The sequence below is a fragment of the Oculina patagonica genome, chromosome 5 (genome assembly GCF_052425735.1).
Source record: "Oculina patagonica isolate OP01 chromosome 5, crgOcupat, whole genome shotgun sequence".
Lineage (NCBI taxonomy): Eukaryota > Metazoa > Cnidaria > Anthozoa > Scleractinia > Oculinidae > Oculina > Oculina patagonica.
In genome coordinates, this window is record NC_135762.1 from 19,533,410 (window position 1) to 19,550,296 (window position 16,887).

Below are 16,887 nucleotides of genomic sequence, written 5' to 3' on the forward strand. Positions count from 1 at the left end.
CATCACTGATCTAATTTGCATAATACAAAAACGTCAATATCTCTGAAACGAAAAAAGATATTTTGAAAAAAAAAACGCCATTCTTCTGTATTTCGAAAGGCCTTTCAAATAAGCAGAAAATATTTTTCATGTCATATACACTTTAAAGGAAACGATAGTTCTATAATTAATTTTGTGGCGTTGCCCGAAGATGTCAATGCACTGAATCCTTTTTCTTCGGAAATATTATTTTATTCACTCTAGTTCAGCAAAAAATAAAAGTATTGTTTTGGGAGCCAATTTACATTGTTTTTCCACCACTTGAATTAAAGTTATACAAAAGCGTGTGAAAATTCAGGGATAAATGGGCTAAACACTTCGTTGAAAGTTTTTAGCTAGCCCTGCGAACTTAACATTTGAGTCAAAAGCATTATCTTCATCACATTTGTAACGACTTTTTTAAGGTTTTACACCGGGTCCACCGCACGCAAACGCTCAAGCTCTGGAAAAGCTGATTGTACTGAATGAAACCGAGGAGTCACGCAGAATGCGAGAAAAATCAAACATGATTATAGCAATTTTCGAGAGGAAACGAAAGCAGAAAGTTCGGTATATTTCCAATACTTTTTCTTTTGATGTAATTCGTTTTGAAAGTAATGTTGAGATTTGTCGGCGTATTTTCTATTTTTTTTTTCTAGGCTTGTTGCCCGAATTCTAAGCATTTTGCCCGAAAAATTTCGGCACTGGTCGCCCCCCGCCTCGTACGCCTATGTATGCATCTACAAAAATATATTTATCATGTGGCATTTCAAGAAAAGAATTTCAAAAGCAAACGAAAGCAAGAGAACCTCAAAAAGGTCAACCTGTATGATTATATATTTTTCTTAACGTTTAACGCAGGTCTCTGCAGTTTTGAAAACGGCTTTTGTGGACTGAAGCATGACAACAGTATGGAACATCAGTGGAATCTAAATTCTGGCAAAACTCCATCAACAGACACTGGCCCAAGATATGATCACACAACATATTCGCAAAGAGGTATTTTTTCTCATGACGTCTTCATTTATTTTAAAAAACTGCTTTTTCCAGCTCTCTTCAATTTTGTTCTTTTTGAATAGGTGCTTACATCTACATAGAAGCTTCTAAACGTCGCCAAGGAGACCGTGCACGTTTGATGAGTGAATGGATGGAGCCTAACAAAGTGATATGTCTTCAGTTTTGGTATCACATGTTTGGCAAACACATAGGACAACTTAATGTTTTCATGGCAAGTAGCAGTTCAGAGACGCTTGTTTGGAGCGTGTCAGGAAACAAGGGAGACAAATGGAACTTTGCACAGACTACCTTGCAAGAAAACAATCGTTTCAAGGTTTGAATGATTACGTCAGCTGCCTATGTCTCGCTTAAGAGATAGAAATATCGAAGAGAGTAATTGCTGACGTATTTACTTCTGGAAAGCCTTGCTAACTTCCAAATGTGTTTTTCTTTTCAGTTTATTTTGGAAGGCGTTACATTGAATGGCAGTGAAGGAGATATTGCTATGGATGATGTCACAGTACTGGAGGAAAGCTGTCACGAAAACACGGAATGGAGTAATTTTATTTCTTTGACTTGAATAATTTTCGCCAAAAATTTTAATTAAGCACAAGATTTTAAAACATATGTTATTGGAGGGAGTGTGGGGGGAATAAGAGCTAGGGATTAGCACTGTGATTGGTGTAACCTGTATTTATACTTTTTTTCAAAATACGTCGTTGCTGTGACTGGTTTACGATTAGTGCGATAGGCGACAAACACTACATGACCTTTGTTTTCAAAGCAATTCGAAGCACAACGTCTGAGGAATCTTCACCATTAATTCTAGACAAGAAACATCCTTGCATAGCGAAAAAAACTAGGGGCTACCATTTACTCGAAACTAAAAAATTATAAAAGCTATTTCTTGACAAAATCGAAAATCGCAATTGGCAAGATTTATTAATTGCATATCACTCCATTGGACCGCACCTTTCGACTTGAACCGCACGTTCTCTGGCCTTTAACCGCGATGATTCTGCCCCACCTGTTCATGATCTAACACTGTTAACTTTCCATCTCTTAGCTGTTATTGTTTCTCTTTTTCTAGTGAGTTTTTTATAAAATGTAAAAATGTAAAATGATTATGTTTTTTTTGTAAAAAGTAAAAAAGGAATTGTTACAGAAAAACTGTTACAGAAAAATGTTAATGGTAACAGTAATTACCTTCACTGCTCTTTTATTATTTAACATTACTGTCTTTACATTTTCCGCGTTTACATTGCGTTCAATTAAGCACAGACATTTTGCTCTTAACAGAGAGTCCTCATTGCTATTTTGACGACAACATGTGCAACTGGCAGACGAGTGGTCACTGGCTTGGGATTGAACATAACACAGAGAAAAAAGGTCCCTTGGATTAATACGTATTTGTGTCTAAACTATGCGTGAAATAACGTATGTTGATAAGCTTATTGTATCTGTAACGAAATCTTGACATGAAATATGCGAGCACGGACATCACAACACCAGGGACCTTAAGATACGAAGACGGGAAGGCCAGGACGACAACGTAAAATACTCACGTTCTCGATACGACGGTAAATCGGGTGAAATGCCGTCCTTGACGACACGAGGACGGCAGGGAGATGAGTCGAGAGTTCTCGTGCACATGCCTGGTTGTCTAAACTTACTTCTGGTAGCCGTCCTAGCTCGTCCCGTCCTGGTATCTTAAGGTCCCTACCATTCAACAAATGTATCTCATGGCTGATTGCTATTTGATTCACAGTATTTAGTACTTGGAAGGATACTAGTGATAAGAAATGTGGACCCACACATTGAGATTCCAGTGGGGAGAAGGAGACAATATCTAACGACTGCAAGTAACTTTATTTTAAATTTGCCTTGTTAGGCGGCTTCCTGAGCTTAAAACCAGACGGCAGTAAACTGGAAAGGACAGTCACTTCTCCCTTAATCAGCGGTGTCACTTCTCCCTTAATCAGCGGTGACGAATGGAAGTGTATGCGCTTTTGGTACAGAATAGGCTTGGGACATGGTGCACGCTTAAAAGTGTTTCTCAATAGATCAAATACAACAGAACAACTGTGGAGAACATCTCATCGCACCAGTAACTGGAGTTTTGTTCAACTACCAATAAACACGAACGAAACGGCTAAGGTATCTTATAATGTAATGTTCGCACAATATGTTAGCGTTTTAGCTGAGCTGTAAAAAGATTGAACAGGAACTCATTTTGATTTTAACCCCACGCCCTCTTTCTGTGATGTTAAATCTATGATCAGAAATTGATTCACTTGTTTACGAGAAAAGAATGGTATCAAAATGTTCATACTACGTCCTCTATGACTTAGCGAAACAACAAAGAGGTAAATTGCAATTCCCCGAAAAAGATGAGATTGAACCATTCATTAAAATTTTCCTCAAGGCAAAAAAACCCAGCAACTTAACGTACAAAATTCTAGTTGCAACTAAAAGCGAAGCACCGGAAACTTCTCAGGCGAAATGGCACGAAGATTGCGACTTGGAAAAAGGTGAATTTGACTGGAAAAGCGCTTTTCAATCTACAAAGATTTGCACAAAAAGTACCAAACTAATAATATTCCAATTTAAATTTCTTCATCGACGTCTACCTACAAACTCCTTTTTGTATAAAATTAAAGTCAAAGACAGTGACCGCTGTTCCTTTTGCGAAAAGGAAACAGAAACGTTGCTCCACCTTTTTTGGCATTGCAACCAGACCACTCGTTTTTGGGAAAGCTTTTTTAAATGGCTTCAGACATCCCTATGTACGCAGAAAGGGAATAAATTAGACATGACCATTGCTCTCGGCCTAAAGCCAGACACCTCAAATGCAAAGTTGCAAATTAATTTCTCTTGTCTGATGAGCAGATATTGTATCTGGGTCTGTAAATTAAAAAACGAAATCCCTAATCTTTCGCACTTCTTGCATCTCATGAACAAAAGCTATGAAATTGAAAAAAATGATCCTAATTCTTCATCAGAGAAATGGAAACCTCTCCTCGGCCACCTTTCAAATTAAAAATTTATATTAAAAAAACTGAATCAAATTTAACTTTTCAGTCCTGGTTTGACCCTGTTAGTAGTAATTTTTTTCTTCCGATCTCTTTAATTATACAATATTACTCTCCTAAAAAATATTTGTTTAAATGCTACGTGGACTATTTTCTATAGGTATAAGATAGGCTAGTGTTTGTAAGTTATTTTTTTTCTTTTATTTCTAATAACGTTAACTTACATTGTATTGTAACTGTAGTTCGTAATGTATTGTTAGTTTTTTTTTTTGTGCAAGTAATATCTGTAAGTAGTGTAATAATAACACTGTTAATGTAATGTTTGTAAATGTGTGAGCAATCAATAAAAAAAAAAAATAAAAAAATAAAAAAAAATTGCAAAATTATAAATTCGTACAATATTAAAGAAGCACACAAAATAACAACAACAAAGGCAACCAACGTACGCATAAAGTGAGATCATCAGTTAAAAGTAAATTATTTATAATGTAAACTGAGCATGATTTATAACAGGCTTCGCATTTTACATGTTGCGAAAATACGTGGGGGGAATTTTCAACCCATTTGGTTACCTATATGGAAAGTAACTGCTTCATGTTCGGGAAGAAGTGCTGTTTTTTTGGCTGTAAAACCCGAGTTAGCACAATAGAAATGGAAGTGAATTTCAATCTGATTCAAGAAGCCAAGCCCCGAGAAATCATGGTTAAATAGAAGAGGCAGTGAATCAGTTTTAGCTGCATATTAACTTTTTTGTTTCGTTTTTAGTACTCGTTACAGCAATTAGTTAGGTTGTTTAATTTGGCCTATCAAGACCTGCTTTTGTAGAGAAAATAAAGCGTTTATATGTAGGAGAATTGCCTTTCAAAACCATATTTATTTGCTGTTTTCAGATAACAATTGAGGGGATGTCTTCAGAAACTTCTATTGATATTGATGACGTATCGTTCAGTAAACATTCATGTAATGCAATACCTTGGGCTCCTTATCAGGGTATGTATCGGTCAGTATAACAATATTTACCTGGCACTGATCAGGGTAAGGTCTCGCCCAATTATTTATTTTCTTACATTTCTACTTCTTGTTAGATTCGCCTGGGCGCGAGCAAGATTGACTTCACGATATAAATTAGAATTTTTTTCCGGTTCCTTTATCTTTTTTGTTACACCACAAAGGTTCAACGATCATATTGTGCTGTCAGTACCAGTTTTATTTGACAGAGTAATTTACATAAGATTCAGAAAGCTAGTTATCAACGATGTAACAATAATATCCTGTCTGTGTTGTGACTTGTCAAAATGTATCATGTGGTACACTCTACTGAATAATTATCACGTGACAATTCCCAATTAAAACGGATAATATACTGAATAGAAATGCTAGTAGTAGTCATAGTAAATATTCAAATGCTTTGTTTTGTTCAGGTTATATCACTAGTTCAGGTAATATCACTAGATTTTTTTGCACAGAATTACTTGCTCCGTTACTTCCTGAATGCTTTCGCCCCTTGGGAATGCAAGATGGTAGAATCCATGACTCTGCCATAAGCGCGTCATCTTACTACCGAACACGGTCAGCGCCTCAGAGAGCAAGACTTCATATGGCTCTACCTGACGCAGTTACTGGCTTCACAGGAGGCTGGTGTCAGTATCCCTCTTCTGATTATTATCAATGGCTTCAAGTTGACTTTGGTTACGTGGCGAGCATAGCCAAGATTGCCACTCAAGGAAAACAGGAATTTGATTTTTGGGTGACCAAATATTTCCTGGTTTACAGACGAAACATCAGTAGCTCGCTCTTGCTATATCGACAAAATGGAAATACAAAGGTAGTTATGTAAAACCTGTTATTTCAAGTGTTGTTTAACTTCGATGGTTTTCTTAAGTAGAGTGAAATTACATCCTCACTGTAACAAACTAAACCGAACAGATAGAAAAAGTATTTGTCAAACCTGAGGTGCTGGTCATTTCGTAAAACGCTCACCAAATTTTTCACGGAAATGGCGCACGGGGGTAAACAAAATCCTGCAAAGAACAAACACACTTTTCCATGGTCGACATAAAATATTCAGATAAGTATTGTTTTGTTGTAGGTCAATTTTTTTAATAGGGCGTTATGTAACCTGTCTGGAAATGAAAGAAAGCCAAAGCAAAGCTATACACCAGTAAATGGTACTTAAAAAACACGGCCTAAACATAAAACCAAACTCTGGCAGAGGTAGACGTATTCTCTAATTTACGACGGTTGTAAATAAAACGTCACTCGGCTAACACGAATATCTGAGATATAACGTCTAGACACATTCCCGTAGATGGCTGAATTCCCAAAGAAACTTCCCAAGTGAGTGAAGTTCTTCATGAACATAAGTATAATTTACAGAGGTGAATACAAGAATCCCGCGTTCTGATAACTATAGAAAACCGCACGACCTCAAGTACAATTTGTGATAAGTAGGTACAAGTGAAAGCTTTAAAGCTCTCAAATTTTTACGAGCCTTAAGGCTGGCGAGTGCGGCAATTTGACAACTTTCAATACATCACGAGACCTAAGTGCAGTGAAAACGTCACCGACCAACAATTTGCTGCAACTCGAACACCCACAAATTTATATAAATATGCTTTTAAAATATCAAAAGTTTTCACTGAAGAATGTTGTTCTCGGGTGCAGATATTTGCTGGTAATAATGACCGTCACACAGTGGTTAGCCACTTGCTGATTCCTCGTATCACAGCCCAGTTCGTGAGGATTTACCCATACAGATATCGCGAGTTTGGTTGCCTTAGAGTTGAGTACTATGGGTGTGCAGTTGGTAAGCTTGCTCGGCAATAGCCTGGCTTATATTACGCTATGTATGTTGCTACTGAAAAGTCCTTCAGACAAAGAGAATTCTTAAAATCCACATGGCTCTGTTTCCTTTGTTCTTTCATAACTTTTCATTTGCCAGTTGTCTAAAGCCCTTAAGGTGGACATGATTGCAACAGGAAAGTGCGAATTTAAAATACTAGTTGATAACAATAGTAAAGCAATGATGGTCAACATATTCTTTAATATTCACCGCTTTACCGCAACACCTAATCATGTATCCTGAATTCGCATTGGCAAAGTAAATCATAATTATCTTCAACAATATCATCTTTTTATATTTTTGTTTAAAAACACAACTACGCAGTTCGTTAAGTATGTAACAGACGAATAGGTAGGCTTTGTTTTCTGACATATGCCTACACACTCGTGTACAAAATCATTTTTGCGTTTGTTGTGTCAACCTCGCGCATGTGGAATATGATTCGGTTACAGTTTAGAAAAGCTACGCACTTGGTAAATAAATTACATAAACTCCCTGCTCCCCCTACCTAAAAGAAGCTAAATTTTCGCATTGTTTATTCCATGTCTGCTTTTTATTCAGATAAACGTAACGAGTCCCAGATACCGTGCTATTCATCCCTGGGAATGCAAAATGGACAAATACCCAACGCGTCAATCACTGCCTCCTCAAACTTCGGTTCAGCTCATCGTGCGCGCCTGTACACTGTAGCAGAGGGCGGTAAGCCTGGAGCGTGGGTGGCAGCCTTATCAGACACCAGCCAGTGGCTTCAGGTCAGAACATTTCACATATACCCGATTGAAGAAACGTTGACCAGTGAAAAGCACAAACCATGAACGATAAGACCGAATGGGACTCTGGGTAGACAGCATTGGTACGCTTAGTAATGTTCAATTTATTTATAATCAAGGCATTTTTTTCCTTGAGAGCTTTGAAAGCATGATTTATGCAAGCTGTCTTATTATTATGTTCATTCTGTCACAGAAGACGATTAATTTTTCCAATTTCCCAGTAAACATTTGGGTCGCATCGTTCATGGTTCATGCTTTTCACGGGTCAACGTTTCTTCAATCAGGTGTATATAACCGCTACATTGTTACCTACAGGTTTGCACCCTACCCTGGTGGTGTGCAGTACTACTAGCATTGGCGGGTGGGTAAGGGTTATTGTATATTAGTTTGAAAAATTGCTCTCAATGGTAAAGTGGTATTGTTGAAAGTGTATCTAGCGATCTGTACTCAATAACTGTGAATTGCAGTTCTACAATAAGAAATCAAGTTAACTTTACTCTGTCATATTTGCGTTATAGATCTTTTTCTATCGACCAATAGCAGGTCCAGTTTTGGATCCGTTCCGGACCGGTTCCAGAACGGTCCCGTGTAAACAGAAGGCCTATCCGGCCCGAAAATCGAACCGGATCCGTTCCGGGCCGGTCCCGTGTAAACATAGCCTAAGAAACATTTACATCTTGACGTCGTCGTCATGTCTGATAAAGTCCAGTTGTTACTAGCATGGGACAAAGAAAATTCGCACCCATGACATTCCGCACACCGGTCTTGTTACGCAGTAAACAGAAATAAACGGCTTGTTACGTACTAATTAAATACAAATAAAATTCATTTTTTATATACTTTCTGGCATTTACAGGTTGACCTTGGGACTCTTGCTGTGATAAAAGGCCTGGTCACCCAGGGACGACACGATGCTGCTGAGTGGGTCAGCAGTTTTGCCCTATCGTACAGTTCAGTAGGAAGTAATTTTCAGTTTCATGATAAGGTATCAGATAACCGACATTTGGAACTTGAGTAAATAAGAACGTTATTACTTAGAATACAGGGCTCTTACGGGCGCATGTACGCGTTGCAAATGCATTTGTGGTCCTGATACTAACACCCAAATTGCAATGGTATTCAGCAGAAAAAGCCAGCGTGGTATGCACAACAGGCGATAAAGAGCGGACGTCTTGGAAGCACACGAAGTAGGAATAACACCTGCTTCCTCGCGCACGCCGCCTACAACTTGCCTCGTTAGAATGTAGCCCACGCTTGCTCTATATCGCTTTATTAATACCACTACAACTTGTACTCCCGAATTGTACCCTTTTTTAATTTTTGAAAAGCTTATTTAATATAACTAATAGAACTTAATGGCGTTACTTTTTAGGTCTTCAAAGCCAACATAAACCAGAACACGATAGCAATGAATACCATTAGCTCTTCCATACTGTGCAGATACATCCGTATTCATCCTCGCACGTGGGTTAATAAGGTGGCCTTGAGAATTGAAATCTTTGGTTGTTCAGCAGGTGATCACTGATTCAATGTGTTAAATTAACTGTCAGTTAAAACTTTATGAAGTAAGTTGACCGCGCTTTCATAACTGAGCTTAGTTGTGTGAATGTATAATGAACAATACACTGCAAAATTAGAGTTAAAATATTAAATATCCCGGTCAATTCATTATTCTTATTAGTCCTCTGAGAGGTCTTTTAAAACTCGCAATACAGACAGCTATAAAGAACCGTCCACGAATTAATTTCACTGATTTGCTTTCCTAAAACATTGTAATACAAAAGGTCTCTCGTGAAGTAGAAACCATTTCGTTTCATTTGTGGCCAGAAATGTTGGTTAAACTTCACAAAAAAGTATATACCCTCAATACTGACCTCACGCTAGGTCAATGAAATTTACATATCAAAAAACATTTTACGCGTTTTTCTTCAACGATGCAGTTTTAATGCGTTTTAATTTTGAGTTTTGTTTATTTAACCTTTTCAGTAAACATGCTTGTTGATGATATAATAGACAAAGGATGCTACAAAGACAATCCACAAAGAGCAATTCCTTTATTGGAAGCAATGAGTCCGTTATTAGATGGCAGCTATATGCAAAGAGCAGCAGCCATTAAACGCTGTGCAAAGGTTGCTTATGATCTTCATCTTAATGTCTTTGCGGTGCAGAATGGAGGACAGTGTCTGGGAGGGCCTCAAGCTAACTTGAATTATAATAAATATGGCGACTCTACACAGTGTCAAGAAAATGGCCGCGGGGGACCTTGGGCGAATCAAGTGTATAGCATTATAAGTAAGAAGTTTGATGATCAGATTGTGTGCCACAGAAATTCGCGTTTGCATCAATAACGCTGATAAGATAAATTCTGAATACCAAGTAGAAACTTGTTACATATTCTCCTCAGTTCAACTCCCAGCTCAGTTTCTTTTCGTTATTTTAACCATTTAAACATGATTTAAATGAATACAAAACTTAACGAAAATAAGTTTCCAAAAAATGCTCCTCCCTGAGAGATATTTACATAAATTTCACCATCACAGCTAGACAAATGCCAAAATGTAATCAGTTGATGCGTAACGTTGTCATACTTACTCTCCAGATGCTCATGACACAGATCACTCAAGTGACGCTATCAGTGTTAGTTATAAGTAACACAAGGACACAGGGAGTGGTTGCTCACTCTTCCGAGCCAGGGGCTCATCATTAAAGTGCTCGATAAAAATAAGAATACAAAAATCCAGAATAACGAACCTGATAAATCAGACTTATTAATTAATTTCCAAAATTGCAAGAACTAACTAGAGGCCTTTTGGCAGCTGAGTATAGCTGGTTTCAGATGCCGGAAATAGTGTAAGTTAAAGAGTTGTGTAGGTAGCAGCTAGTTATTAAACTTATTCATTGTATTAGGAACATGTAATACATCCGATGAATGGTGTGGTTGGATGAGCAAAGGTGATGCTAAAGCGAAATGGAGTCTTAAGATGGCGGCTGAATTAACAAAAGTCGAGGACGGCATTGCAAATTATGCAAATTATGACCAGGGTAAGTAGGCAACTTGAAGATAGAACATAGAAATCGTCTGTAAAGTAATGGGTGAAAATTTTTATTTTGGCAGGAAATTTACAGGACAGGCGCTACATACTGGAAACACGCGGCGACAGGCGACTTGTTCTGACTACTTCAGTGTCAAGCAGTACATACATCAACACAATGACAGTATGTTACTGGGTACAGGATCTGAACCGTGCCACTCTATCACTCAAGTACATGTCAACCAACAACACAGTGAAAAATGCAGCATTTAGCTTGTACCAGAATGCTACAGATCTTAGACTTACTGTCAACCAAAACATTGTGTGAGTATCATTTCTTTTACCACTGCCTAGCTAAGGGTTGTCATGTGATGGCAAACGGGCGGCCGAACCCCGGAGAAAGGTATGGCGAGGAAGCGAGTGGAGAATCACTACTCTATAGAGAAGTCCGTTTACCAATGAATGAATTATCCGGTTTTGCTAACCTACGACAATCAAATTCTTACGTAGCCTCCAAAAAGGAGTGTTAGAGGACAATAGGCTCACCAGATATGGGGGAACGATGTCATGAAGATAGTTTCAATAAAAAACTCATGACCCACTGTCCGATGCATTGTGCACATTGTCGCATTTGCCAAAACATTATTTTTACGTTATTGAGATAAGACGTGCCCGTATACTCGCCAGGCTAACATAAACGAAGGCGGGAAGAAATGATCAAGCTTAGTATAAATATCAAACTGTTATCAACTCGGTAAACACAACGTAAACTTCTACTGTGTTGTAGTTCATCACGCGTCTCTGTGGAGAAACACGTTTGGCATCATATCTGCGTTTCTTGGAGTTCTCAACAAGGATTTTGGAAAATTTACAAAGATGGGAAACTCTTTGATTTTAACAGATGGCTTAGCTCCGAACAAATGATAACAGGTAAATTATGGCGAATAATGTTTGTACAGCGGTATTCCTTAGATTCTTAGCAAATAACAGAAAGTACTGAAAGAAAAAGATAATTTCTAGAACTAGAACCGAAAGTGAACGCTTAAAAGAAATAAATAAATGAATTTAAAATTAATTTACACTACGGTAAAAAACAAATTAAATTGTTTTTTTTTCTTGACACTCTTCACACTTCTTTTCTTCTTTTTTTATCTGATCATACTTTAATCTGATTCATTCCCCCTTGGGTTATAAAGATGTATTTTTTATGTCACTTGTATTTCAGGGACAGGAGTTGTAACAATAACATTCCAACAAAACAATCAGACGTTCTCATCAAAGCTAACCGGAGTGAATATGTGGAACTACGACATAGGAATGGAACAAGTGTATCGTCTTTCTCTTGGATGTGGAGAGGAAAATGGAAATCTTCTGCAGTGGTTTCATCTGAAGAATAAAGCTGATTTAACCGAACACGTGAGGAAAATAAAAAGTCCTTCTTGCACATATCGCGATGGTAAATGAATTATAACTTTGTATATATATTAAATTTTAACTGTTGTTGTCGTTGTAAAGTAAATATTTTGTACTGCTGTAGTTCCAAACAAAATTGCTTTTACCTGCTAAAATGCGTGTTTTATAAACCAAACAGCATAATTGCTGGGACATCTATTGCTGGTGTTAATGTGAAGCCATCAAATATCTAACGTTCCCCAGATTTTCAGGCACAATCCACCTCCCGGGAAGTAAATAGTATTAAATGGCGTTAAGATAAGGCTAGTTTTACTGATGTTTACTGGCATAGCCCTGAAATATAATACTTGTATTTTTTTTACAGACGTTATGGCAATGGTAAGTAAAGGTGCTTCAAATCAAGCTCTATTGGTGAGTCCGTGGTACAACAGATCAGCAGAAGGATTTGGAAAATGTCTCCAGTTTAGGTTTTTAATGTTTGGACCAGGCGCCAAGGCGTTGGAGATTCATCAAGAAAACGAAATAAATAAGAGGCAAATTTGGAAAGATACTAACAACACAGTTCCGTTTTGGCGTTATGGACAAGTTTCTTTAACTTCTACTGCAAGATACAAGGTAACTATAACGCAGACTTGGATTACTGTTCTTTAAATTAGAAGTTAGAAAACGGTTTCTCACTTGCCTAATATGAAAATATCAACTGCTTGTATAAGAAAGACAGGCAAGAGTGATCCTAGGCTCGTATCAGTAGTAAAAGATAACCTATCGATGATGTTATGTTTTTGTGTGTTACGGTATTCCGCTTGGGACAAAAACAGATGACAAGTAATCTGTGCCTTTAAACCTTCTCGATGCATGCCGGTAATGTATTCTATTTTACAGCTTATCGTCAAAGGAGACATGGGAAGACTGCCTGGTTACATAGCTATTGGAGGGCTCTCTTGGGCTGATGGTTATTGTGAAGGACAACCTCACTTAGCGGATAATAGAGGTAACGGGCGACTTGGTCAACTTGTACAGGTACGGTTTTGAGGCAACGGTACACAGCTTATATACTGACTGTTAAATTTACTTTAGCTTGCAGCAAAACACTTGTTGAGTCAACTGGTTTCATTTTATCCCCTTATTATCCTGGGTTCTATGCACCCAACTCGCATTGCTCCTGGTTAATAACTGCACCGGTTGGAAATGTAATACGCCTTGAGGTACTTGACTTTCAACTGGAACACGGTCCTCGCTGTGCCACTGATAACATGGAAGTAATCGATGGCCGCAATTTCGGTGAACATAGTTTGGGCAAATTTTGCGGAGAGGAGATTCCTGCCGTTATTGAGTCATCAGGCAATACGGCGCTTATTACCTTCAGGTCGGACAAAGACATCCAGAGAACTGGCTTTAAACTGCACTATTCCTTTAGAGGTGAGTTCAAGCGTTTTGACGTGAATTGTAACGTCATGAACGTTGGAAATTAAGATGCTACAAAAAACCGCGACATTTTCGTGATTGCATTGGAACTATGTAATCACTTGTTGCCAACATCAGACAGCGGAAGAAAATGAATTTCAAAAGGAAGTTCATTACTGACAAAATGAAGACACTTCATTTTTTTTATAAATATCTCGCTTAAATTCCCTCGTTGCAGAACCATAACTAGCCATGCGCATCCTGATTTGTTTTATTTAGTCAGATCACTACCATGATACCGGAGGCAGCAGGGATAGCGCAGTAGCGAGAGCGCTCGCTTCCCACCAATGTGGCCCTTGTTGTTGGTTCTCGTCCTTGCTCCGAGGGTTTTTCTCCGGATTCTTGGTTTTCCTCCCTCCACAAAACTAACACTTGTATATTACAATTCGATCGGAGATTCAGAGCCACAATAAAAACTACTGCGACACCAGTAATTGTGTTACCCTACAAAAGTCGATTTGATTTGTTTTTGATACCTGGGTGGGATTACATTAACATCATGGAATGGAGTTTTCCGTGGTAAACAAGACCGCTAAAAAAACATGGTCTGTTTACTCAAGCTATGAAATAAAAAAAACCGTGAATATTTCCACTCGTAAGATAATGTGAGATTAATGTGGGTACTAAGTTGTCCTTAAGTTATAGTTAAAGTGAAACGTTCAGATGATAAACAGTAACTACATTAGGTGTTTTGTGACAACCTGTAGTTTCTTCTCTTATTCTAACAGTTGATCTATGCATATCAACACATATTTTGAAACCTCAGTTTTTAAGCTTCTTTCAATTTCTCCTCGTTTGTCCACAGAACAAACTGAAGACAATACATGTGCCAGCAAAAGAGGTAATTAGTTACTTAGGTTGGTCGTTTCGGGTGGTTTATGTGGCTGCTAATGCAACCGAGAGCTTGGCCGAGGAAGGAATGACTAGCAGATATGGAACTCGGTATAGCCGGATCCAGGATGAACTCATACTGATGTGATATGTGAAGGCCAATCACAGAGCAATGTGATATTGTGAGAGGTGACTGGCTAGGTATCGGGGTGTGCTCCCAGTAGCTTTGTAGTTCAGTGGTGAAATTTTGCACCAACATCGCACAGGTCATGTGTTCGAGTCGCGGTCTTGCTTTGCTTGCAGCTGCCTAAGTTGCTGTTACAGCTGTAAAGATTAATTGCGTCCAGTGTTAATCTATAGTTGGCATATATAACATATCTTTCACTCCAAAGGCATCATGACATACACGAAGTCAGTTTTATTTTCATTTCATTAATTATGTTTATTTTAGATTGCCCATCAGGCTGTTCGTGCTATAAGATCAGTAACAGTCCAGAGAAATTTGCCATCCAAGGTCTCGACTTACGGACCGTTCCAAAGAGTATGCCTCCCTACACTACAGCCTTGTAAGTCATTGAAAACCCTGCTACTTGCTGTTTGAAAAGCCTAACTTGTAAACACTCGATAAACACAATGTAGAGTTTAAGCCGGCCATAGCTGAATCCCAGAAAATACTCCCACAAGCTCTTCATCTTGCTCTTGTGTGATAACATTGTCATATTATACTAGTTGTGTTAACAGCAGATATGTCTTTTTTTAGACTTTTTGCGAACAACAGAATAAACCAGATCCAAGAAAGAGCTTTTTCAATGTTACCACTCGTGGAGTACATGTAAGTTAAAGCTGCAGTTCGTACTTTTCATAGCGAGATGTAATAAGTTTAGTTAGTTTGAAAGGTATTACAAAATTTATGCACAACTTTGTTAAACCGAGCACTTCCAAATTAGCAAGATGACTTTTTGTTTCGTGGGTAAACTTACGTTTTCTACATAGTTGAGACTGTGTTTTGTGGGTAAAATAACTTTTTTGAGTTACTTTAGATTTAGAAGAAAATTGTAACAGATTATCCAATTTTGTTTCCATGCCTTTAAACATTGTGCCGACGTATGTACTATTGCTAAATATAATAACAAAGCTGTAACAATAATGATACGCGATTTGAGAATAATTTTTTCATTATATGGTTTAACGCTCGATGTACTATTTTTACTTCATAGTAGATTTACAAGGCTAAATGATCCCTGGAGCATAGTTATTTGCTTAAATTATTTTTTATGTTAAATATTTGTTGTTTGGAGAGAGTTAGTCACAGGTATTTGTTCTTTTATGGCAGTGATCTCAGTAAGAATGTAATTCTGGTTTTGGCGGATTCTTCATTTCAAGATGGGACAAAGTTAAAAACCATGTAAGCCGATATATATTTTAACGTTCTTCGCGTAACTGTGTTTTATTAGCAAAAATGTCTTATAAAATGGATAATAAACCGAGTAAGAAGTATGCTAGGTATCTGAGGTGAGTTGGCTTTGATGGATTTGGTGTACTAACTTACATGGTTATTATCCTTCAGAAAATTAACTGGAAACTTCATCAGAAAATTGACTTCAACGGCCTTTTCTCGCCTAGAAAGTCTTGAAGTTTTGTAAGTACATTTCTACTCATGTACATGTTAAAGACATTTATCGTTTGCTACAGCAGTGCTTTCTACAATTATACCACACTGTTTCTAGGTGATTTCATGTCAGGTGTAATGGAGGACATTTTTCGGGATAATTTATCTTGAACACTGCAAATGTCGAGATCGCACCCGTCAATGGAAAGAGGAAAATAAATCAAGAAATAATATCTCAGCGGCCAAAAACATTCTAATGTATATTTATATTATATGAGCTGTCCGCCAGTAAATATAGATTACTTCATAGAAAGTGCGCCGTACGGATTTATATTCACGAGTTGAAAACGAACGAGTGAGCGTAGCGAACGAGTGAGTTTTCCACAGTTTTGCAACGAGTGAATATAAATCCGTACAAAGTACTTTCTATGCTGTAATTTGTTTTTTATATATAGAACGAGAATTCAACCATTGAGCACTTTACGCCGATTTTTCCAGTTTATAACCTTTGACATAAAACAGTTACGGCGCGAGAAAACAAAGCTGCAAATGCACATAACTTTACAAGCGAATTCGCTATTTAAATAATATAAAAAAAGAAAAATTACTGGCGACAAACTCTCCTGGACAAGAACTTTATTTAAATAAACACACTGTGTTACATTTACGTTAAAAGCAAAACTTCGTATCGCATCGAGGAAACTTGGCCACAAGCGAATTAACTACTGGCGAAATTGAAACAAATAGTGGCAACACAAGGAGTCGGTTAATTAAACAATAATTACGACTAAAATCCAGATTAAAAATGCAATTTACTTTACCAAGACGATCCCAAGAGTGCCTTAATATTCTTAGAAAGTCCGCGGATGTGTTGTAAGTT

The 16,887-nt window shown here is 37.7% G+C and overlaps 1 protein-coding gene across 3 annotated transcripts in view; it reads left to right on the plus strand.

The window, feature by feature from the left end:
• Positions 1-16,887, plus strand: part of LOC144653157 (uncharacterized) — a 37,966-nt gene that overhangs the window by 4,330 nt on the left and 16,749 nt on the right. For all 3 annotated transcript variants that reach the window (XM_078513085.1, XM_078513086.1, XM_078513087.1), the window contains 24 exons: positions 880-1,017; positions 1,098-1,348; positions 1,472-1,571; positions 2,314-2,403; positions 2,906-3,171; positions 4,937-5,036; positions 5,513-5,871; positions 6,711-6,852; positions 7,450-7,640; positions 8,515-8,643; positions 9,031-9,172; positions 9,645-9,950; positions 10,566-10,700; positions 10,774-11,014; positions 11,478-11,620; positions 11,916-12,146; positions 12,468-12,718; positions 12,986-13,094; positions 13,181-13,522; positions 14,373-14,408; positions 14,850-14,964; positions 15,159-15,230; positions 15,732-15,803; positions 15,966-16,037. In XM_078513085.1, the coding sequence (XP_078369211.1) occupies positions 880-1,017; positions 1,098-1,348; positions 1,472-1,571; positions 2,314-2,403; positions 2,906-3,171; positions 4,937-5,036; positions 5,513-5,871; positions 6,711-6,852; positions 7,450-7,640; positions 8,515-8,643; positions 9,031-9,172; positions 9,645-9,950; positions 10,566-10,700; positions 10,774-11,014; positions 11,478-11,620; positions 11,916-12,146; positions 12,468-12,718; positions 12,986-13,094; positions 13,181-13,522; positions 14,373-14,408; positions 14,850-14,964; positions 15,159-15,230; positions 15,732-15,803; positions 15,966-16,037 (4,033 nt within the window). The remainder of the gene's footprint in view (positions 1-879; positions 1,018-1,097; positions 1,349-1,471; positions 1,572-2,313; positions 2,404-2,905; positions 3,172-4,936; positions 5,037-5,512; positions 5,872-6,710; positions 6,853-7,449; positions 7,641-8,514; positions 8,644-9,030; positions 9,173-9,644; positions 9,951-10,565; positions 10,701-10,773; positions 11,015-11,477; positions 11,621-11,915; positions 12,147-12,467; positions 12,719-12,985; positions 13,095-13,180; positions 13,523-14,372; positions 14,409-14,849; positions 14,965-15,158; positions 15,231-15,731; positions 15,804-15,965; positions 16,038-16,887) is intronic.